The sequence below is a fragment of the Aotus nancymaae genome, unplaced genomic scaffold (genome assembly GCF_030222135.1).
Source record: "Aotus nancymaae isolate 86718 unplaced genomic scaffold, 86718_ANA_hifiasm-v0.15.2.pri h1tg000046l, whole genome shotgun sequence".
Lineage (NCBI taxonomy): Eukaryota > Metazoa > Chordata > Mammalia > Primates > Aotidae > Aotus > Aotus nancymaae.
The window spans coordinates 31,705,111-31,729,404 of record NW_026988460.1 but is presented as its reverse complement, the minus strand read 5'-3'; the positions used below and the strand labels follow the sequence as shown (position 1 = coordinate 31,729,404).

General features: G+C 34.5%; 1 protein-coding gene across 7 annotated transcripts in view; it reads right to left on the bottom strand.

Moving 5' to 3' along the window:
- Positions 1-24,294, bottom strand: part of CCDC14 (coiled-coil domain containing 14) — a 55,322-nt gene that overhangs the window by 15,604 nt on the left and 15,424 nt on the right. For all 7 annotated transcript variants that reach the window (XR_001110847.3, XM_012473861.3, XM_012473866.3 and 4 more), the window contains 5 exons: positions 23,541-24,057; positions 20,781-20,922; positions 9,059-9,141; positions 6,237-6,455; positions 6,031-6,163 (listed from right to left, as the gene is read on the bottom strand). Coding sequence is in view for 6 of the 7 variants with exons in the window: in XM_012473861.3 (XP_012329284.1) it covers positions 6,031-6,163; positions 6,237-6,455; positions 9,059-9,141; positions 20,781-20,922; positions 23,541-24,057 (1,094 nt within the window). In the remaining variant the exon portion in view is untranslated. The remainder of the gene's footprint in view (positions 1-6,030; positions 6,164-6,236; positions 6,456-9,058; positions 9,142-20,780; positions 20,923-23,540; positions 24,058-24,294) is intronic.

Sequence of the window (24,294 nt, the reverse complement as noted above, 5' to 3'; positions counted from 1 at the left end):
ATTTTTAATAGAGACATGGTTTTACCATGTTGGCCAGGCTGGTCTCAAACTCCTGATGTCAGGTGATCTGCCTGCCTTGGCCTCCCAAAGTGCTGGGATTACAGGTGTGAGCCACCAGACCCGGCCTAGGGTGACTATACTTAATAATAATCCAAAATTGCTAAAAATAAGTAAACTCCAAATATCTCACTCTAAAATATGATACGTGAGATGATGGACATGTTAATTAGCTTGATTGAATTATTTCACCTTATTTACATATATAAAAACATCACTATACCCCATAAATATAATTAAGATAATATTAATTTGTCAATTATGATATTAATTTTTAAAAAGTTAATGAGTTGTTATTAAAACACAAAAATATGCTGGAGAAACATATCTTTAAAGGAATGCTGTAATGAATAATGACCCACTAATTAATTTGATCAGACTGCATACTGAAATTTTTATTTATTTTCAGAAAAGGAATAAATATATTGAGGCTTCTTTCCAGTTTTAACAAAAACATTATTGTTGTTATAGACAAAATCAGAGATAAAGAAAGGAAGGAAGGAGCGCTGACATTTAAAAAAGCTTAATTTCTGGAAATTAATAGTAATTACTAATTTTTTGCTGTGTAAACAGAATTTGACTCACCATTGTCTCTGAAATTAAAAGAAAAATCTCTGTAAGTAAAGAGATGTGAAAATGTTAAAATTTTAAAGGAAGGAATATGAGCACCTAAACAGTGACAAGTGGATATATTAGTGTTTCTATTACATAATTCAGCTAAACACACTGATTTTTAAAACTCAGAAAACTGACACATTTTCATAACAAATGCAGGGTTCTTTCTAGGCTACTTATAAAAATATACTAACTTAAATAACTTTGAGTACTTATAAGAATGCTCTTTGAAACTATTATAAGAATATTTGCTACTTATTTACTGAAAATATTAATTTTCCTCACATTTTAATGGTTTTATAACATACGTTATAGTAAGATCTGAAAAAAAAGGATAAAGGTCTATTTCGAAATCATTAAAGGCTGGAGAGGAAAAGAGAGATGGTTTGTGGTACTTCTTTAGACCTTGTAAATGTTCCCTTCAGTCCACTGTCCCTCCCAAAAGTCTGAGAAAGGCATTCAGAAATTTTACAAAATCTCTTTTCTGAGAGATTATTTAAAACACACATACGAAAACCATATGCCTATCTGACTAAGGTGTGTGACTATGGGAAGAGTGAAGGAGTAGAAGAGCATGTCGATTTATTTGTACTGTTGGATGCTGCTGCTTTACTCTAAAGTCAAAAGTAAAATTAAAGTGGTCACACAACCCACCTATAGTACTGGAGAAGTTCCTAACCGATTGAATTGCATTGGATGTCACCAAAGAAATTATAAATCAACAATGTGGATGAATTTAAATATAATTAAGCTCAGAGACTTTTTGTTTTGTTTTTTAATTTAAAGAACAAAACAATGGCTGGGTGTGCTGGTAATCCCAGCACTTTGGGAGGCCAAGGTGGGAGGCCGGCTTGAGCCAAGGAGTTCAAGACCAGCCAGGGCAACATGGTGAGACCTTGCCTCTACTAAAAGTAAAAAAAGCTCATCATCACTGGTCATTAGAGAAATGCAAATCAAAACTATAATGAGATACCATTCTCATGCCAGTTACAATGGCAATCATTAAAAAGTCAGGAAACAACAGATGCTGGAGAGGATGTAGAGAAATAGGAACGCTTTTACACTTTTGGTGGGAGAGTTCAACCATTGTGGAAGACAGCGTGGTGATTTCTCAAGGATCTAGAACCAAAAACACCATTTCACCCAGCAATCTCATTACTGGGTATATACCCAAAGGATTATAAATCATTCTACTAGAAAGACACATGCACATGTATGTTTATTGCAGCACTGTTCACAATAACAAAGACTTGAAACCAACCCAAATGCCCATTAATGACAGACTGGATAAAGAAAATCTGGCACATATATACCCTGGAATACTATGCAGCCATAAAAAAGGATGAGTTCATGTCTTCTGCAGCGACATGGATGAAGCTGGAAACCATCATTCTCAGCAAACTAACACAAGAATAGAAAACCAAATACCATATGTTCTCATCATAAATGGGAATTGAACAATGAGAACACATGGACACAGGGAGGAGAACATCACACACCGGGGCCTGTCAGGTGGTCGGGGGCTAAGGGAGAGATAGCATTAAGAAAAATACCTAATGTAGATGACAGATTGACGGGTGTAGCAAACCACCATGGCATATGTATACCTATGTAACAAACCTGCACGTTCTGCACATGTATCCCAGAACTTAAAGTATTAAAAAAAATAATAAGAGAGAGGGGAAAAAAGGTTAAACAAAAATAGCTGGGCACAGTGGCGTGTGCCTGTGGTCCCAGCTGCTTGGGAGCCTGAAGTGGGAGGACTGTATGAGCCAGGGAGGTCGAGGCGGCAGTGAGCTGTGATCGCACCACTATACTCCAGCCTGGGTGATAGAGCGAGATTCAAAAAAAAAAAAAAAGTACAAAACTGACATCAATGGATGTACTTAGAATTTTTAAGCTGTTACTAAATCTTTAGGAAATGTAGGGATAGTGCTAAACTCCACATGAGATACTGTGCTAAGCCTTCCCATCATGTTTTTACAATCATTCGTAAGAGTGCAGTTAATCTGACAGGTGAGCTAGTAGTCAGGAGGCAGGATTTATGCCCAGCATAAAAAGGTGCTTAACAAAAATGTAAAAAACTGATAGGAAAATTCTTGAGAGGCTTACAAAAAGGAGAGTAACAGTCTGTATCTAATATTGTAGACAGAGCATTTGCTGAAGGTAGGTAGTAAGCCTTAAGAATTAATGAGCTTTTTCAGTTCCTATACTTCTGTTAGGATAAATGTTAAAAAAAAAAAAAAGCTCCAATTACACTTTTTCATTCTGAATATACAATGCAAAGGGCAGACTGCATGTTATTTGGAAAGAATGAGCAGGTACAAAAGTACCTCCTACACAGGTAGAAGAATTCCTCAATACTGGGGCATCTTCATTCAGAGAAAAGCTGTCCTCTTTAAAACAGGAAGCAAAACTGAAGAGGGAATCCAAAATCCTGGCTCTAGTCCTAGCTCAGAGCTCAGACACTAACTAGTTGTGAAAATCAGGTAAGTCCCTTTTTCCTTTTGGCTTCCATTTGTACTAATTTCTAGAAAAGTCATACTTTTACTCTGAAAGATTGTTCTCATGTTTTCGTTACCAACTTTCTTAGTAAATGTATTGCACAGGCTGAATAGTATCGTCAACATGTGCAATGCATTTACTTAAAAAAAGACAGATCCGTACATATGTCAGTAAGGCACTGGAATAAGCTTTTAGCTTGTCAATGTGGATATTGAGCAACTAAAATAATTATTATTATATAAGCTTCACACATATGTATTTGGAACACAATACACAATAAATGTTTGTTGAATAAATGAATGAATCCATCCATTTATCCATCTACCTCCCAGGTAAAAAATGATAAGGTTTACTTAGGCCAAATTAGGCATGGAGTTATTACCATGACTAAAGCCACTCCATGTGCAAAAGGAACATCTAGCTAGAAATTAAGAGATGTGAGTTCTAGTCCCAGCTCTGTTATTAACATTCTTCTAATACTTAATTTGTGTGGCCCCAGTTTGCCCATTTATGAAAATACAGATACTAAAATCTTCCCTCCATAGGTGAGGACAAATAAAATGATATGGGAAAGATAGAACTTTGAAAAAAATCGAAGTACTTCATAAATAAAAGATATCAGCTTGTGATCTCATATCCACAAAGAAGCTGAATTTAGGAGTATGAAGAAAAAGATTGCGAGAAGAAAAGAAAACTATCAGAGAACTATATCCTCCGCTTCATCAGATTTTCTACTTGGGGCTAAGAACTGTCCCTTAGAGGATGGAGGCAGCAAACCACATTGCCATGTGTGTACCTATGCAACAATCCTGCATGATCTGCACATGTACCCCAGAACCTAAAGTACAATTAAAAAAAAAAAGAAAAGAGCGGTCCCTTAAAATGAAACAGATGCTCACAGTAACTCCTAAGCAAACTCCCATGGTACTTGACCATGCTGACTTATTATTTTTTTCTTTTCTTCCTTTTTCTTCTCTAAACAGACTGAATACCATATATATATATATGTATATATCTTTTACAAAATAAGTTTATTGAAATATTATTTATTTACTTATTTATTTATTTATTTAGAGACAGGGTCTCACTCTGTCACCCAGGTTGGAATGTAGTGGCAAGATAGTGGCTCATCGCAGCTTCAACCTCCTCGGTTCAAGCAATCCTCCTACCTGTGCCTCTCCAGTAGCTGGGACTACAGGTATGCGCTGCCATGCTCAGTTAATTTTTGTATATTTTGTAGAGACAGGGTTTTGCTGTGTTGCCCAGGCTGGTCTCGAAATCCTGGGCTCAGGTAATCCACCCACCTCAGCCGCCCAAAGTGCTAGGATTACAGGCATGAGCCACCACATCCAACAGATATAATTTACATACCACAAAATTTACTCCTTTTAAGTGCACAATTTGGTGGTTACTAGTATATTCAGAGTTGAGAACTGTCTCTAATTTCAGAACATCTGCATCACTCCTAAATGAAACTACCCATTAGCAGTTACTTACCATTCGACAACCCTTGGTTCCTCCAGACTCTGGCAACTACTAATCTACTTTGTGTCTCTATAAATATGCCTATTCTGGACATTTCGTATAAACGGAATCACACCATATGTGGCCTTTTGTTACTGGTTTCTCTTAGTATAAATACTTGACACTAACAAAGTTCTCATCCCAAAATTATTCCTCAGAAAAAAGGAGACACATTCCTTTGGATACCTTACAAAGCCTTTCATAAGAAGGGACATTCTGTTACTTTATTTTGAGTAAGACTGGTATAAGCCAATATTCAGAACCTCTGACTAGAACCTAATCAATTATAATTCTACATGATCATAAAAAGTCTTGCTTATCCCATTGTTAAATAAAAGTTTGAATGCAAATATCTTATGAAATACAAATGTGGGAAAAGGGCAGTATTTTCATATGAACAGATTATTAAAGTAATTTCAAACACATTTACAAAACTAAATTAATAAATTAAATGTTACATATATATTACCGTTTCATCTGCTTCCCTGCAAGTTTATCATTCAAAATGAGGGGAGAAGTTTAAAATTCAAAATGGATCTGTTCATTGAAAACACAAGGAAGATTGTTTTATATTCAAGATGATTTTAAATCTGAAACTTCTAGGATCATTCAAAGACAAGGTCAGATATGCTTATCTTCAGGCCTAACATCACTGACTTCTCTCCTAGAACTTTAAAAAGCAGTTGAAATCCAATTCTTAGCAAATATCTCAAAAGAAAACTGAACTTTGTAAGTAAATACCATAAAAAAATTGAATGAGGTAATTTTATTTTAGAAAAATACTGTTTGGGAATGAAGTGATCTTAAGGGTTATTGTCAACTCCCTCATTTAACTTATGAAATAAGGCTGAAAGAGGCTAACTGACTTACCCAATATCATATCGCATGAGGGCTTACCATGCTAAGTGCTATCCATGAATGATTTCTTAGTCTCCCAAGACAACTCTATTCATTTCCCTACTTTATGGCTGAGGTTTAGAGAAGTTAAATGACTTGCTCAGTTACTCAGCTAATATATGGCAGAGGTGGGATTCAAGTCAGATCTCTCTAGCTTCAGAACCAGGGGGCTTAACCGTGTTGCAACACAAGCCTTCAGCTTCTCATCAGAGAACCCTGCCCAGAATCACATTGTTTAAAAAAATCATTTAGCCAGGTTTGACATTTCTAAACTAATTTAATTGGAATAGAAGAAAACATCATTAGAAATTAGCAAAAACATTGGCAAAATAAGAGAAAAAGATAACAGGTCTGGCATTATTTTGAAATTTATAAAAACATTTAAAAATAAAAAAGTCAGATCATGGGTTATTCGAAGGAAGTCAATTTTACCTGGTTAATTCTCTTAGTCGAGTCACCTCAGCATCACGCTGACGTAATGTTATCCCCAATATCTGGTTTTCCTTTTCAGCAGTTTCTAACTTAAACTGGGAGTTTTTCACATTGACTAGGGCTTCCTCCAATTCTAAAACAACAAAAGTTTCAGTTTCCTTATTCCTTTTAAAAAATGTGACCATAACTACTGTCTAAATACGTACCAATTTTTATTCTTGTTATCTCAATGTCATATTGCTGTTTATTTTCAAGTATAGTTTGATCTTTGTCTTTAAATATGGTAGTAAATTTTTTGTTTTCATCTCTCTGATTTTCAATCACTTTTAAGAGCTCTTCATTTTTACTCTGCAGTAATTCCTGGCTCTTTAGTGACTCCTCCAATTGATTTTGCAGTGACATATTCAATGACTGAAGAGAAAACACTGTAAGACAAAATGGATCAAATAGTTGTTTCCCAAACCTAAAAAGTACAAACTTGGAAAACATCTGTTTCTAAAAAAAAAAAAAAAAAAGTTCTGAAATGTATTGATTTTGCTTAACAATTAATTGCATGAGTAGTTCTAAGCAGTTCTACATAAATACTACATAAATTTTTAAAAATTGATCGGCAGAATTCATAGCTTTCTTTTCCAATTAACATTTTAAGCATTAATTTTTAACACTTTTAAAAGAAAGAATAATACATAATCCTTTTAAAAGAAAGAATACTACATGTACAAAATTTAAAAAATTCAACCACCACAAAATGTCAGTAATATCATATGATCCCAATGAAGAATCTCCCTCTCACTCCTCTCGGTCCCCAGAGAAAATCACTATTAATTTTGGTATCTTTCAGGAAAACACTTTTGCATATGGTATTACACACTCTCCACACACTCCACACACACATGCACACACCCACAGACACTATATAGTTTCTAACTTTGCCTTTTATTCCATAAGACTGTTGTATACAAACACATAAAGCTATCATGTTCTTTTTTTTATGGCTTTAAAGTATATGGCATCATTTATTTAGCAAATACATCCTCAGTGAATATTTACTATGTGTGAGGTATTGTATTAGAGTCAGAATATACAAAGATGAATAACACAGACACGGCCCCTGTTCTCACAGAGCTGATAACAAACAAGTAATTGTAATAGTAATGATCTCAAAGAAACAACAAGGTAAATGAACAGATAATATAAAGAAGAGACGCTATTTAAAGTGGCAACTACTGATCTCCCCACTTGTCCTCTAGGCCTCCTCTCTCCTACCCTCTCCCTCTCCTCACCTGTGGTTAATAATGGAGCCAGAGTGATAATTTCAGAATCATTCTGATGAAATTGAACACTTTTATGTTGGGTAATCATATTTTTTCTTATTGCTTTATAAAATATATCTATATATTAAGAAGATTAAGCCTCTGTCATGCCACGTATCGTTTCCCCATTTTGTTTATGTGTTTTGAATGTATTTATAATGTTGCTATGTAGAAATTGAAAAAGTTTTCTGGGCACATATTTTATCAATCTATTCCTCTGTGGCATCTGAGTTTTTGTCAGGCTTAGGAAAAGCTCCTCCCACAAAAAAAACATTCTCATCTTTTTTTCTGGTACTATTATAATTTCTTTCTTTATTAAACTCTGTGATCATTAAGGACAATTAGGTAATGCCTGTAACAACTGCAACTGTACACCCTTTGGCTCGGCAATTCTACTAAAAATCTATACTACAAAAATGCTGGCTAGGCGGGGTGGCTCCTGTCTGTAATCCCAGCACTTTGGTGGGGCCAAGGTGAGGATCACTTGAGGTCAGGAGTTCAAGACCAGCCTGGCCAACATGGTGAAACCCTGTCTCTAATAAAAATACAAAAATTAGGCAGGCATGGTGGCAGGCGCCTATAATCCCAGCTATTTGAGAGGCTGAGGGAAGATAATTGCTTGAACTTGAGAGGCAGAGGAAAAGCTCCCTGCCGCCAAAAAAAATTCTCATTTTTTTCTTCTGGCACTCTTATAGTTTCTTTCTTTATTAAGCTCTGTGATCATTAAGGACAACTTGGCAATATCTGTCACAATTGCAACTGTATACACCTTTTGGCATGGCAAGTCTACTGCTTTAAATCTATCCTACAAAAATGCTGGTCAGGTGTGGTGGCTCATGTCTGTAATCCCAGTACTTTGGGAGGCTGAGGTGAGTGGATCACTTGAGGTCAGGAGTTCAAGACCAACCTGCCCAACATGGTGAAACCCCATCTCTAATAAAAATACAAAAATTAGCCAAGCATGGTGGCAGGTGCCTATAATCCCAGCTACTTGAGAGGCTGAGGGAAGAGAATCACTTGAACCTGGGAAGAGAATCACTTGAACCTGGGAGTCAGAGGTTGCAGTGAGCCAAGATCTCACCACTACACTCCAGCCTGGGCCACAGAGTGAGACTCCATCTCAAACCCCACCCCACTCCCAAAACAAAACCAAAAAAAAAAGCTAACATGTATGCACAAAGACATAAACAAAGATTTTCACTGAAGTGTTGTTTGCACTGGGAAAAAAGGGAAAAGTACTATTAGCAGAGGACCATCTTATGGTAGACCTGGATAAGCAGAACACCCAAGTAAATCTTAAAGAGAAAGATGCATAATTACATATTTTGATAAACAAAAATGTCCACCACGTATTAAATAAATAAACAGAAGTTGTGGAAAGTATATACAGCGTGATCTCATTTCTAAAAAATAAAAGTACATATATAGTTCTATTTGTGCCTGGCACACAGTAGGTATTCAGTAAGTATTTGTGAAATAAATCAATTATATATGAAGAGAAGACATGTAAAAGAAAACATACTCCTTTTTTTTTGTTGTTGTTGTTGTTTTAAAAAATAGATGTATGTTATTGGGAAGTGATAGCATCTTTTATTTTCCTATGTTTCTGCAATATTTTAAATTTGCCCTCTCAAAGTAATTATGAAAGCTCAATTCTTTATTAACATTTCCAAAGCCACAAATAATTCACCAATCATTAAAGTTCTTAAACCTACATTCAAGGTTGCAATCCACAGCACCAGATGGCTTATGAGTATTCTCTTGTTCTCTGAGTTGCTGGTTCAAACTTCTCAACTGCCTAAAGAAATAATGAAGAACTATGAATGCAAGAATCCTAGGCCAATTTAATAGTATACATGTTACATAGCCTATCAAAAAAGATAAAAGATAAACTAAGATGGCAGAAGTCCATTTCATCCCTAAAACAAATGACAAAAACTGAAGAAAAAAAAAAAATACCAAAACCATACTACTATTATTATAAGGCCTGAGATAATTTTTAAAGTTGCCTAAAACATAAAACCTCCCCTCATGCGGAAAACGTTAATTTCTCTATTTTGTCTCTTTTCAGTGATTTGGTTTTTTTTTCTATTTCTTTCCTTCCCTATCTCCTCTTGCTGTTTCTCATCTTTCTGTGTATCTTCATCACTGTAGTTAATCATCTACTTTTTAAAAGATTTGTCATTACCAATAGGCACTGACTGCTGTCAGACATCTATCTGCCTGATGTTTATCATATGCTGAAACCCAAATCTATGCTTCTAATGATTTCTTTATTAGATGGAAAAGTTAATGGTCTTAAGTAACAAGAATATTAACAGGCTACAAGTCTGCCCTGTTACAATGAACTTCACAATATGGATTTGCTTCACAAATAGAAACATACAAAAGTGTTTTCTTTACTCCTAAGAAGTTATCACTTCAGGGGGAAAAAAGTTACCTCTATTACCTTTCCAGAGTTACCTATCTAAAAATATTTTGCCTTAAAATATTTATTTTTGGTATTGAATCTAAAATGATAGTACCCTACCTCGCATCATTCACATTTACTAATTTTGAGCTGATAAAAGTAATAAAATATGCAAACAAAACCCAACTATACAAGTTTTAGGGGGAAAGCCACATAATCTTGAAGGGGGGAAGGCATTCCTAAGTGAAACTCAATATCCAGCAAGCATCAAGGAACAGAACAAAAGATTTAACCATATCAAAATTTGAACCTTGTTGTAGAAGTGAAAGCCTGAAAGAAAACACCTGCACATGTATTACAGACAAGGGGTCCATAACATTTAAAGAACTTCTACAAATAAGTAAAAAAGGCAACCTAGTAAAAAGTGAAAAAGGATTAGAATGAGCAGTTCACATAAGAAATAGAATGTCGACAACAGAAACATCATGAGTTTGGGTGGGAGTCAAAGATTTCTGGGACGGAATTTCAGTTCTGACATTTTCTGGTATGGAATCTTGGGCAAGTTACTAAGCTTCTGATTCTGTTATGGGTGGAAAACTTGCACTCCCAACTCCCGAGGCTGCTGTGAGGTATGAGATTCCACCATCAATACTCCTGGTATGCAGAAGGGGTTCAATAATTGCTAACTTCCTCTCACCCTTCTTATATCATTTTAGTAGCAGTGCAGCTTGTTAACAGTCTCCCGTCCATAAATCTATTTTGACAGGATTGTGAAGCAAGATTACACAAGGGAGAGAAAAGTAGATTTGACTTCTCTATAAACTTAATCTGATAGATCTATAAACTTAATCTTAATAGATCAAAGACACACCTACACAGCTTTTTTTTTTTAAACAAGACCTTTCTTTTTTCCTCCAAAAAGCAATTACACTCTAATGAGTGGTTTTAAGTAACTAGAATATTAACTGGATTTTCTAACTTGATTTCTTAGCAGATAGAGAAACAAAAAGCCTGCTCTTTCAGGAACCCTAAGTGATTTCTTCCCAACCAGGAGCAAATAAAATCCATTATTTACTCAAGTCATCAAAAGTTTTGGTTAAAGGACCATAAGATCAATAAATACCCTGGCAAAAAAAAAAAAAAAAAAAAAAAAAGAAAGGAAAGAAATAGAAACGGACTGTAAGCATATAGTAAAAATGCTCATCGTCACTAACATGAAGCACTGCAAATTTCAAAGATATTTTTTGGCCATAGGACTGACAAAAATAAAAGGAAATAACACTTTCTAATGAGAGTACAGGGAAATGAAGTATCTCAATTTGTGTGAGTATATCAGTATAACCATTCTGGATGGCAATTTGAAAATGTCTAACAAAATGTAAAATGTTCATAATCTCTGACAAAATTATTTTACTTCTAGGTTATCTAGCATCAGAAACATTTTTGCATGAGCAAAACATCTCCCACCTTGTAGATATATACAAGGTTGTTCACAACAGCAATTATTCAATAGTGAAAAGTTGGAAACAACTTAAAATGTTACATAAATTATGGTACATTCATATATGAAATACTAACACATAGATATTAAAATGAGCAAGAGGTCCATTTGTACTGAAAGGAAAAGATTTCCAAGACACATTATCAACAGTATAATATGAACTTGTTTTCGTTTTAATAAAATTCTGATTTTCTTCAAAGGTTTCCCCTTTACAACAGAAGCTTTACTTGATAATCTTTTTCTATGTCCCTGTTCAGATTCTTCTCTTCCCAAATGTAACCAATTTAAACTTCTAATAATTCACCACAAGCCTCTCATTCCTACCCTCCTCTTCTCAATTGTATACTTTCCTTTTTCTCTAAAAATCGTGGTTTGGGGACAAACACTGTCATCCTTTGGCTCCAGGGCATATCCATATGTGTACTAACACTGATTTTTTCCAACTAGTCTGGGTGAGTAGCCTCATCCATACCCTAGATCCCATTCTCCTCCTAGACCACCAAGGACTCTGCTCCTATCCCACTCCCTTTATTGTCTATTATCTGCAGCTTCTCCTAATTTGCCACTTCATGTGCCTGAGCCAAGAAACATATTAAAACTCTTCCCATATTAAAAAAGAAAATCCCTCCAACCTAACTGTATAACTAGCTACTTTCATTCCTCTCATTTCCTGCTTTCAGGGATAGGCTTAAAAAAATTATTCTACTTAAAATGATACATGATAAAAATAGAAAAAATGATATTTTAAAAATTGATGTTACACATGCTATCTTAAAATATTTTGTACTAAATTTAAGTATACTGGATTTTAAAAAGGTAAAGAAGAACTGCTATTTAGGCAAATATTTATTTTATTCAATTCATTCATTTTTTTTTAGATAGCTTGAGATAAAACTGATATACTATAAACTGCATACATTTAAAGTGTATCATGTTATGTTCTGCCATATGATGTGGTAAAATCACCATTACAATTAAGATGTTCATCAGCAGCCATAAAAAACAATGAGATCATGTTTATTTTGCAAGAACATGAATCGAACTAGAGGCTATCATCCTTCGCAAACTAATGCAGAAACAAAAGCAAACACCACGTTCTCACTTATAAGTGGGAGCTAAATGATAAGAACTTATGAACACAAAGAAGGAAACAACAGACACTAGGGTCTGGGTGGAAGGAGGGAGGGGAGGGTGGGAGGAGGGAGAGAAGCAGAAAAGATAACTATTGGGTACTGGGCTTAATACCTGGGTGATGTAATAATATGTACAACAAACCTCCTGTGACAGAAGTTTACCTATGTAACAAACCTTCACGTGTAACCCCAAACCTAAAATATTTTTTAAAAAAGATATTCATCATCCCCAAAAGTTTTCTCATGGCCCTTTTCATAACCCTTTCTTCCCAGACAAGTACTTATTTATAGTTAGCATATTCTAGAATTACATTATGAATGGAATCATGGAATATATACTCTTTTAGCCTGGCTTCTTTCACTCAACACAACAATTTTGGGATTCATGCAGCTGTTATATGTATCAATACTTCCTACCTTCATATTGTTGAGTACCATTCTACTGCATGGCTATACCACTATTTGTTTATCCATTCACCTATTGATAGACATTTGGGTTGTTTCCTATGAACACTCATCAATAAATTTTTGTGTGGACATACACTTTGACTTCTCTTAAATAAGTATCTAGGAGTGGACTGGCTGGATCACATGTTAGGTGTATGTATAATTTCTAAGAAACTGCCAAACTATTGTCCAAAGGGTCCAAATTATTTTACATTCCCACCAGCTAACTGTGAAAGTTCCCATTCCTTCACCTCCTAATATTTATTAATTTTGAATTTTAGCCATTCTAATAGGTATGCAGTGGAATTTCATCATGGTTTTAATTTTCACTTTCCTAATCATTACTGATGGTAAGCATCTTTCCATGTTCTTATTTGATATTCATATTTGATATCCACTTATCTTATTTGGTGAAGTGTCTGTTCAAATATTTTGCCCATTTTTAAACTTGATATTTAAAAATTTATACTGTCTTAAATTTTTTATGCATTCTAGATACACGTCCTTTATCAAATACATGTTTTGCAAATATTTCCTCTCAGTCTGTTGGTTGCTTCTTCATTTTAACATTTTAACCTGTTATTTTTAATAACAGGTGTTTTTTGTTCTTCAAACAAGCATTTTTAATAACAGGTTTTTTGTTCTACAAACAAAAGTTTTAAATTTTGATGAAGTCAACTTTATTCATTTTTTCTAGTTTATATTTTTTGTGTTGTATTTTTAAAATCTTTCCCAATCTAAAATCCCTAAAATTTTCTCTTATATTCCTTTAACAAGTTTTGTAGTTTTAGTTTATAAATTAAACTCTGTGATTCATTTTTCAAGTCAATTTTTGTGTACCGTCTGAGGTAAAGGTTGAGGTTCATTTTTCGAAAATATGACTCTCCCATTCTTTCAGCACTATTTATTGAAAAAAGTATTCTTTTGCCACTGAATTTTTCTGATTTCTTTTTTGCAGTTTTGCAAGTGTGATCTCTATGTGTGAATTAGTTTCTCGACTTTATTCTGTTTCAATGATCTATTTGTCTATCCTTACACCACACGTCTTAGAATACTATTCCTTTATGTTTTGAAATTGGATAGTACCAACTTGGTTCTCCTTTCTCAATACTGTCTTGGCAAAATATTTTAGATTCTTTGAATTCCCACGGAAATTTTAGAATCAGCTTCTATTAAACATTAAAAAAGCATGCTTGGGTTTTTACTTTAATTACATAAAATCTATACATGAATTTTAGGAGCAGTGACATCTTAAGTCTTACATTTATGGATCTGGTTTATCTCTCACTTATACTGATCTTCTCTCAGCAACATTTTATAGTTTTCAGTGTATAGGTCTTATATATTTTTCAAATTTATCCCTAAATTGTTCATATGTTTTTGATGCTACTCTGAGTAGTACTGATTTGAAATTTCATTTCAAATTGTTCATTGCAGGTACATAAAAATACAATTGATCTTGTATCCTGCAACCTTGCTAAGCTTTCTTATTAATTCTAGTAGTTTTTCTGTATATTCCATAGGATTTTCTACAAGGATTATCATGTCACCTGTGAACCAGACAGTTTTACTTATTTCCTAGAATGTGGCTGGCTTTTATTTCTTCTTCTTGCCTTACTGCACTTGCTAGAACCTCTAGCACAATGTTAAATAGAAATAATCATTATCTGCTGGATAACATTCATACATTCTCCAGCATATACAGAGACAAAAAACAAACACCTAAGAAGAATTTTAAAACAATAGGATGATATTACGAATATTATGTATTGAATTTAGGATTACATGACTTTAATGGAAAGAAAATAAGCAAAATCAAAATTGATTAACTTTAGGCAAATATTTCTTTACTTCAAGAAATACTATTCCTAAATAATCTAAAATTTAGAAAATAGGGTATGAAAAATGTGGAGTTTGGAATTCATATTGTTAAGATTACTAACACTTTCTGATTTATAACCATAATTTCCACAGTTGTCTTAGTTTTACATATAGGTTCAGTGTTCACATCTGTCTACTCTTCTTTTTGAATTCATCTTTTGGTTGACTGGACTTTGCCATTCAAGTTTTTGTTTTGTTTTTTAAAGGAGTCCAAGGGTGTTAAACTTCCTAAGTTCTTGCATACTTGAGAATATGACCATTGCCTTTATACTAAAAGGACAGCTAGACCACATTAGAGATTCTCGGGGCATACTTTCTTTCCCTCAGAACTTTGTAAATGATATTCTATAATCCTTTGGCAATGAAAATCACTGTGAAAAGGCTAGAGATAGCCTAAAATTTTTATCTTCATACATAATTTTCTATTTGTTTTGAGTGTCTCCAAAAATTAACATTTTTCATCCTTAGGGTGTAGTAACTTTACCATATGTGTTGGTGTTGATGTTTTGCATCATTTTTCTGAGATCTTGTATGTCCTATTCATCTGCTGACAAAGATCTTTTTTTTTTTCTTAGAGATAGGGTTTTGCTCTGTCTCCCAGGCTAGAGTAAAGTGGCATAATCAGAAAATTTTCCTGTTATTTATATATCTCTTAATATTGCCTTTAATTCATTTGTTCTGTGCTCTTTTTTCAGGAACACCTGTATCTATTTGTATCTATTTTGTTTCTTTTCCCTATGTATTACCTTCTTCATAATAATTTTTAGATCACTCTTTTTCTATTTTGCCTCGTGAGATTCCCTCAAGCTTATCTACCATGCATTCATTCAGTCAATTTAACAAATATTTATTAGAGTGAGTGTTAGGCACAATTCTAGCATTAGAAATATAGCTGCAAACTCTAAAGAGACAAAATTTCAGCCTTCTCAAATTTAGAGACAGAAACAACAAAAGCAAGAACTTACCAGGAGGTAAGAAAAGGGAGAAGACAAAGTTGCTGTTTAATGGGGACAGAATTCATGTTAGAGATGACAAAGTTTTGCTGCAGAAAGTGGTGAAGGTTACAGAACATTATTGCCACTGAAATGTACACTTGCAAATGGTTAAAAAGATAAATATCATATAGATATATTTACCATAATAAAAATAAATAAAAATTTAAAAAATGGTTTAGGAAGAAGCAGCAGCTACGGTCAGTAGGAGACACTGAACTATGAATTTAGTAGAAATTAAAATGGAAAGACTTGAGGGGAAAACCTAAAACCCAAAAACAACAAAACAAAAAACTTCAGGCTTCATAATACTTAAGTTCTAGAGGACTACAATATCCTTGACTTTGTCTGTTTGTTTATTAATTATTTTATATTTGTTTCTAACGGGGCTTTCATTTTTTTTTTTTTTTTTTGAGACGGAGTTTCGCTCTTGTTACCCAGGCTGGAGTGCAATGGCGCGATCTCGGCTCACTGCAACCTCCGCCTCCTGGGTTCAGGCAATTCTCCTGCCTCAGCCTCCTTCATTTTTAAAATGTTTTTTTCTTTTATTTTTCTGAGTTCACTTAACTCACTTTTCTTCTCTTTTCACTTTTCCTTCTTTGAACACTTTGTCTCAATCTCACTCTTTCTTCCTATAAGAGATCCTATTATCTTTAATTTCCTTGAGACTATATAACACTCTTTCAAGTTTTTCTGAAGCTTCTTTGAGTAATTTGTCTTGTAATATTTATTCTTGACCTATCTTTGTTCATGTTGTCAGTTTATTTTAATGCTATGCAAAATCTCTCCTATAAATTGTTTTCTTCCTGTGACTTTTGTGATGTCACTCCACTAATTTTAATCTTCTGTTCTTTCCTTAAAAAGTTGTTACTCCCCAGCAATTTACCTTTCACTGTGTTCACACACTCTATCTTCTTGGTGAATATACCATTTACTTACATGCTGATAACAAATCACTTACTTTCAATCACATTGTCTCCAGTGTCTACAACAGTGCCAGATCTATACAAAAAGCTCAATAAAAACATGTTCAGAGAATGACTCCTGAGTCTAATTTCTATCTTGCAACTTGTTCCTGTACTCCAGACTTATATCATACTTATCTCCAGATAAACTAACTCAGCAAGTCTAAACCTTAACTCACAGGCTCTCCTATTATCTTGCCTAACTCAAAAACTATTAACAACGTGCAATAAACAAATCTATTCTTTCTCTAGCAGCTCCCATCTGGAAGAATTATGTTACCATTTGTTAAATTATAGACAGAACCTGAACATCATCCTTGACTCCTTCCATTCTCCCATTTCATTTTTATGTTCTGTGATACATAATGGTCTCATAGTTGAGTCTAAAATTAGGAGGTGGTCATGAAATCTTGGCACTCTCTAGCTCAGTGGCTCTTAACTGGAGGTAATACCCACCATACTCCCATCCAGAAAATTTGGGAATGTGCCAGGCCTTCTGGTGGTCAAAATTAATGAGGCACTACAGACATTTAGTGGGCGGGGACCAGGAAAGCTAAATGTTGAACAACTGTGTCAGAAGACATATTAAAAACTGTCTAGCCTAAATGCCAAAATGTCATAGAAACGATGCATCGAGCTATTTTTTAAGCCACAAGATGGCAACAAACTCCAAGAAAGTCCTGAAAGATCACTTTTCTGGCTAAAAAGAAACACATAGTTTCCAAATATCTAAACAGAAAAAAAATTTTTTTAATTGAAAATGATGAGAAACACTTTTGAATAAATCTCTGTATTCCAATTTTTATTTGTAATGAAGATTATGGATAATTCTTTCCAAACAGATTACCAAAGTGGCACAAAAATTCCTACACTACTCCCGGAAACCTCTTTCTGCTAAAAAGAACATATCTAACAAATTCTTCATTTTTTAGTTATTTCATCTTTTAGAAGGTCAAGTAAACAACAGTGGCAATAGCATGCTATATCATCTTTGTCCTGTAAGGACAGACAGCCAAATAGCTCTGGTGCCAACTGAAGAATTAGGTCAGATATCAAACAAATACCTTCTTTAAAAAAAAACTAGTAACAAGTTGTGGCTCATAAAACAGTAAACCTCATTTTCTTGAATGGCTTACAAATTAGCTCCTAAGGCAATTTAAAAATGTTCTAAGGAACAGAAATAAATAAGAACCACTAATATTTCTCATGGTGACAATGTTAAAATAGATAATATTCTCAGACTAAGTTTTGGTATGCTTATTTAAGAAACCAATTATTTGATTGTCATTCCTTTAAATAATATGCTTGTTTATTCTGAATGGCTTACAATATATTCTGTGTGCCACAAAATACACCTAACTAGTGAGGTATAATTAAATCTCTACTTCCTAACAGAGACAGTATAGAAGTCTGCAAGTTAAGATCACTGTATTCTGAAATCAAATTGACTGGGTTCAAGTCTTGACTGTAACTTCTTAGATATATGACCTTGGGCAAGTTACATAAACTCCATGTGCCTTGATTTCCTCATCTATAAATAAGAGTAACATAGCACCTACTTCATAGAGCTGTTGTGAAGATACAGAGATGACACATATAAAGGGCAATAGTCTGGCATATAAAAAACATTCAATAAATGTTAGCAGTATTTGCTGTTCATTATTTTATTATTTACTCATTTTTGGTCTTAAAAAATTAATGCTGGCATAGGAATTTCTTAGGTCAAGACTGAAGATGATATTGGATTTTAAATCCAGCAATCCCATCTTGTATCACAGTAGCTACAGGATAAGGACCACTAGACAAAGAATCCTAAACGAGTGCATCTCACCAGCTATCATGCCTCTATAGACTCCAGATGTGTATATTCTAGCTATGCTCCAACTATTTAATTGCTTTCCAGTTTCTTTAAAAGTTTGTACAAATCCTTGCAGGTCCTATCTTATACAATGTCTATAGCTTATGCAACTATAACACTCAGGGCACATTCGCACTGCAGTGCTGCAGAAGCACCTGATATGTACCCCAATTTTTTTGCAAAGTATATTAATAAACAGACACTGGAGTGTTGGCCTTGATGGTCATCACTGAAACATTCCAAGTTAAGATATTATTGATAATATGTGGGTGATTTCTTTTATATTTCAAGATTAGATTTCCTATACAAAGAATGTAATTCCAACAAGTTAAGATGACCAAAAGAAAAAATGTCAAAGAATTTAAATAATTTTTTTCTATGTCTAAGTGCAGTAGGGCTACATTAGTGCTTACTAAGGTTCTCTTTTCCTTCCTGGGGTGTATAGAAGTATGGAAAAATTATATATCTGTGACATTATTTTATACATTTATATATATGTGTATGTCTGTTATGGCATATATATACAAACATATATATACACACACACATATATATATATACACACACATACACATACATATGTATATGTTTTCATTCACAGTTACTGGGTGTCAACTCCCACAGTCTTTGTTATTTCTTAAGCAGTCAAAAGCAAAAACATACCTTTTATTTAAGTATTTGCCTTTCGTCCCTGGTTCCTGAAGCAGCTTCAGAGTGATAAAGGTGAAAGACAGTCGTTTGTTAATATTCAGCTATTTTAGGTCTCAGAAGCAGGCCTCAGAAAACAGAATTTCTTTCTCTAACCTTCTCTTGCCCTCCTTTCACCTGCTCCTTTTTCCTCCCCATGGTAGGCCATAGGAACTAAAAATATAATCATCTCCCACCTTTCTTACAACTGGCATAAGGAAATTCTCTGACCTACCTTGTCTGTTTGTAGGTCATAAGAACACCATTTCTGAAGGGGTCCTGCCTCATACTGAGGAGGAAGGAACGCTGCACAGAGTCCAAAAAGAATTTGAACAGACAGAACTTCTTGGGTTTCCCCACTCTGTCTATTAGTATTAGATCATACCCTTTTTGTCCAATCACATTTCTTCACAGTTGTCCATGATTCAACCATGCCTATTCAATGAAGCTTCTATAAAAAGCCAAAGAGGACAGGGTATGCAGAGCTTCCAGATAAACATATGGAGGTTCCTAGAGGGTGGTGCACCCACAGGGGGCATAGAAGCTCCACGCCCTTTCTCCAGTACCTTGCCCTTTGCATCTCTTCATCTGTATCCTTTATAAAAGAGTGGTAAACTAAGTGTTTCCATGAGTTCTGTGAGCTGCTCTAGCAAATTAACTGAACCCAAGAAAGGAGATCAAGGGAACTTCGACTTATAGCCATTAGGTCAGAAAAACAGGTAAAATAACCCGGGGCTTGTGATCGGCATTGGAAATAGAGCTTAGTCTTGTGGGACTGAGCCCTCAACCTGTGGGATCTGATATCATTTCCAGGTAGATAGTGTTGGAATTGAACTGGAGGACACCGAACTGGTATCTGTTGCAGAACTGATTGCTTGTTTGTTGGTGGGGAGAAATCCTCACACATGTGGTCATGGAAGTGTTCTGTGTCGATTGTTGTGGTGTGAGAGCAGAAGAAAAACAGTCTGTTTTTAATACAATGTCCCAGACCTTTCTATTAGGCAGGGCCAGGTGCCTTGTTTCAGCCTATAAAACATAAGTGGTAGCGAAATGGTCACTTCTGGGTTGGGAAGTGAGACTTCCCCATTACCATATCCACATTCTCTTTTTCCTGGACAACACATACTGAGACAGTGGCTTCATAAAATGGAGGGAGTCTGGATCCTGAGTCATAGGATGAAAGAGCCACCAATGACCCATGTTAGTCTTGGCATGAGGGAGAAATAAACTTGCTGTGCTATGCAAATGAAATTTAGAAGTTTGTTCCTGCAGCATAACTTAGACTAGTCTGATAAATATACAGAGGTACTTCATTTTCCTGCCTACACACCACCAAGTGACAACACAGGTAAAAGTGGGAGAAAATATGTACAAGTGGGCAGAAGTAAAGGAAGAGTTAGAGAATGCTGGAAATCTCTGAAAAATGAGGAAGAAAAAGTAGAAATTCAGTAAGACAGAAAATCAATTTTCCTTACAAAATCCTAGATATGTCATTTGGCACGTTTGTTCTGGCCAGGAGGCATCTTTGCATACAGACAAAAATATTCAAAGAGCAATTCTTACCTTCGTAACTGAGCATTCTCACTTCTTAATGGTTGCACGGCCAGTGCTATCTCAACTTGAATATCTGTGTTTCCACTTACTGCTGCAAGTACAGATATACATGCCTCCATTTCTGAAACCAACCTCTGAATTTCTGAATCCTCTATATAAGGCAAAAGAAATCAGTAAAATCAATACTATAAGTTATTTTTCGACAATATTATTAGCATGTATTACTAAAAAAGAAAATCTTTATAGATATGTACATACTTGTTATAAATTCAACTTAATTATTTATAAATTTATGATACAGGCTCCATTTTTCTCTTTCATCCTGGTGGTATTTCCTTCCTCAGAAAAATTCTAAGAAATTAAGTTCAGTAAACTAAAGATTAATCTTAAATCACAGGATTATAAGTTTTTTGTTTTTGTTTTCTTCAGTTTAAGAATCATGTAGGAATGTGGCTTACACAAATCTCTTAGTCCATACTTACCAAGGACCACAGTGGATACCTATGATTGCTATAGGGTTTCCTATAATTCATTATAGTATTAACATTTATAATACAACCTTTGATCCTGGTATAAGCAAACAATTTACGTTAGGGGATTAATTTGGCAAAATATTGACTGAGGGTCTGCTAGGATAGTTTCATTATTTAATTTTCTAAAGTAGATTGAACACAAGCAGCCACATCTCATTTGATGTGACATCAAAAGGTTGTTACTAATTGTGGAGAGTGGATGTTTTTGGAGGTTGCAAACAGACACAGGCATAGAAGGTAGGTATTCGTTCTTTTGCCTTTTATCTTTTTCCCTTCATTCCCATTCATATTTACTATGGGCTGAAAATATTTAAAATTATTTATTAATTATCTGATATCCAAAAGAGGTTGAAAGGATTTTCTAAGTTACAAAAATGCATTCAGTTTCACAGATATTTTAACATCGTGATGAAAAGGACATACACATAATAAACAACTGTGTCCAATTATCAAGCAGTTTTCTTCTACCAATCTTTTTTTTTTTTTTGAGACGGAGTCTCACTCCATCACCCAGGCTGTGCAGCGGGGTGATCTCGGCTCACTGCAACCTCTGCCTCCCGGGTTCAAGTGAATCTCCTGCCTTAGCCTCCCAAGTAGCAGGGATTACAGGCACCTGCCATCATGCCCAGCTAACTTTTGTATTTTTGTAGAGTTGGGGCTTCACCATGTTGGCCAGGCTGGTCTTAAACTCCTAACCTCAGGTGATCCTCCTGTCTTGGTCTCTCAAAATTCTGGGATTACAGGCGTGAGCCACTGTGCTTGGCCTTCTGTCAATCTTTTGTAGAGCAGTTTCACACACAGGCTTTGGAGTTTGGGACCTGGACTCCACCACTTTCTGGAGATACAACCTTGGTCAAAGTATTTAACTTATTTTTTTAAAACAAAGTAATCTTTTTGTAAAAATTTATCTATTTAAATTGAAAAAGAAAAAATTTATGTATTTATTATGTATGTTGTTTTGAAATAACTATACATTGGGATGGTTAAATGGAGCTAATTAACACATGTATTACCTCACATATTTATCATTTTTATAATAAAAACACTTAAAATCTACTCTCAGCAATTTTTAAGAATACAATATTGTTATTAACTATAATTATAATGTCATATAGTAGATCTCTTTAACTTATTCCTCCTACCTACTTGAAAGTTTATATCCTTTGGCCAACATCTCAGTACTTAACTCTTGAAACCTGGGTTTCTTTATGGTTAAATGGAGATAAAAACAGTACTTCACAAGGTTGTTGAGAAGATTAAATCAGATACTGTTTCTCCAGGTCTCAGTTTCCTCATCAGTAAAACAGTAGTGGTAATAGTACCACATAGGGTTGCTGGGAGGATTAAATGAGATAATGCATATAAAACACTTAGCACAGTGCTGAGCACATGGTAAGTGTTCAATAAATGATAGCCAATGGTATTATTATTATTACCATGATTATGTATCTGATTGTGAAAATGGTGGTAGGTTGAAGGTCTGAAAACACAGCAATTTTAATACACTATGTCTTTGGTTTAATGGTGCTACATTCATACAGCATTTTAAGGTTTTTCTTTTTTTGGTCAGTCTGTAAATGTTAGGTATTCAATCAATGCTTCCACAATCAATTACTGTGTTTTCCAAGATGACAAATCTATAAATCATTCCAAGCAAAAGCCATTACAATAGAATACATATACAGAATAAAAACAAATGAATATAATCTGGCTCAAAGACATTTTTGTTGATTTAGGAAAAAAAGTTCTAAAAATAAAGTGAAAAGGGCATAAGAAGCTGTGGGTTACTTCTCAAAGTGAGATTTGTTAAACAACCTAACAGTTGGCTATTAAAAAAATGACAGGCAGGCATTCTTTGCATCTTTTTAAAATAGGAAAAATAATCAGTCTACTCAGGGAGTTAATCATCTTCAGGGGTTCTCTAATCTAATTAAAAGTTTTATCTGCACAAATTCTCTTTGGTTGAATCTTTTCAAACTCTATTATCAAGAAGAATAAATACACACTTGCAAGTAAAAGACTGAATGTTTGATATTCTCTAACATTTTAGATCCACAGGAAAAAAAAATATCAAAACCTAAAAAATAAGAATACAATAAGCAGAACTGATTTTCTTATTAGCTCAAAACACAGTTCTACGGAAAATACCACAAACTCCATTAAATGATAGCTAAATAATGTGACACTGGTATTTAGTATAACACCATACTACAGAAAATTATTAACTCTCATCTACCTTTTTCTGCTACTAGGGCCTTGAGCTCTGCCAGCAAATATTTCATAATTCTAACTTTTTCAGCTATCTCATTCACATTTTTTGCCTTCTGTACATCCTTGACTGTTTTTGTATCTTGCACACGTAGGTTTAAATCCTTTCTTTCACTTGTGGCCTCTCTAATTTGCTCTCTGGCACAGTTTTCTTCATTAGTGGCCAAGAAAGCTGGTTGTGATCGAGTAGGGCTTTGGTGTGTCTGACCATCCAGATGTGTTTCTTTTCCATGAGATCGAAAAAGAGACATATATGTTTGAAAACACTTGAGTAGGTCTGTTTCCTTATGAACTCCTTGTTGTGGCAGAATCTCATTAACAAGGCGCAGTTGCTGCAATGTTGGAATAGCTGATCCATCAGTTTTGGGCAGGCTACATGGAACTCTAGGGCTGGTGTTAAATGAATTCCGTAGAACATCAGTACAGGTCGCAGAAACTGTTTTACCTTGCGATGCAAACTGACTGTCACCAACAGTTTCAACTTCCTAAAGAAAGAGAAAAACAAGTCTTCAGAAGTATGATCAGTCACTTATAGGTATTAATTATAACAAACTCAAATATATAAAATTTATTAAAACATTTATTAATATATTTGCTTTGTGAACATTTAATAAATAGTTACTACCATATTTTGTGGACATACCATAGTCTGTGCAACGATACTCCTATATGGTTACACATTTAAGTAACAGCCAGTTTTTCACTGCTGAAATATTTCTGTA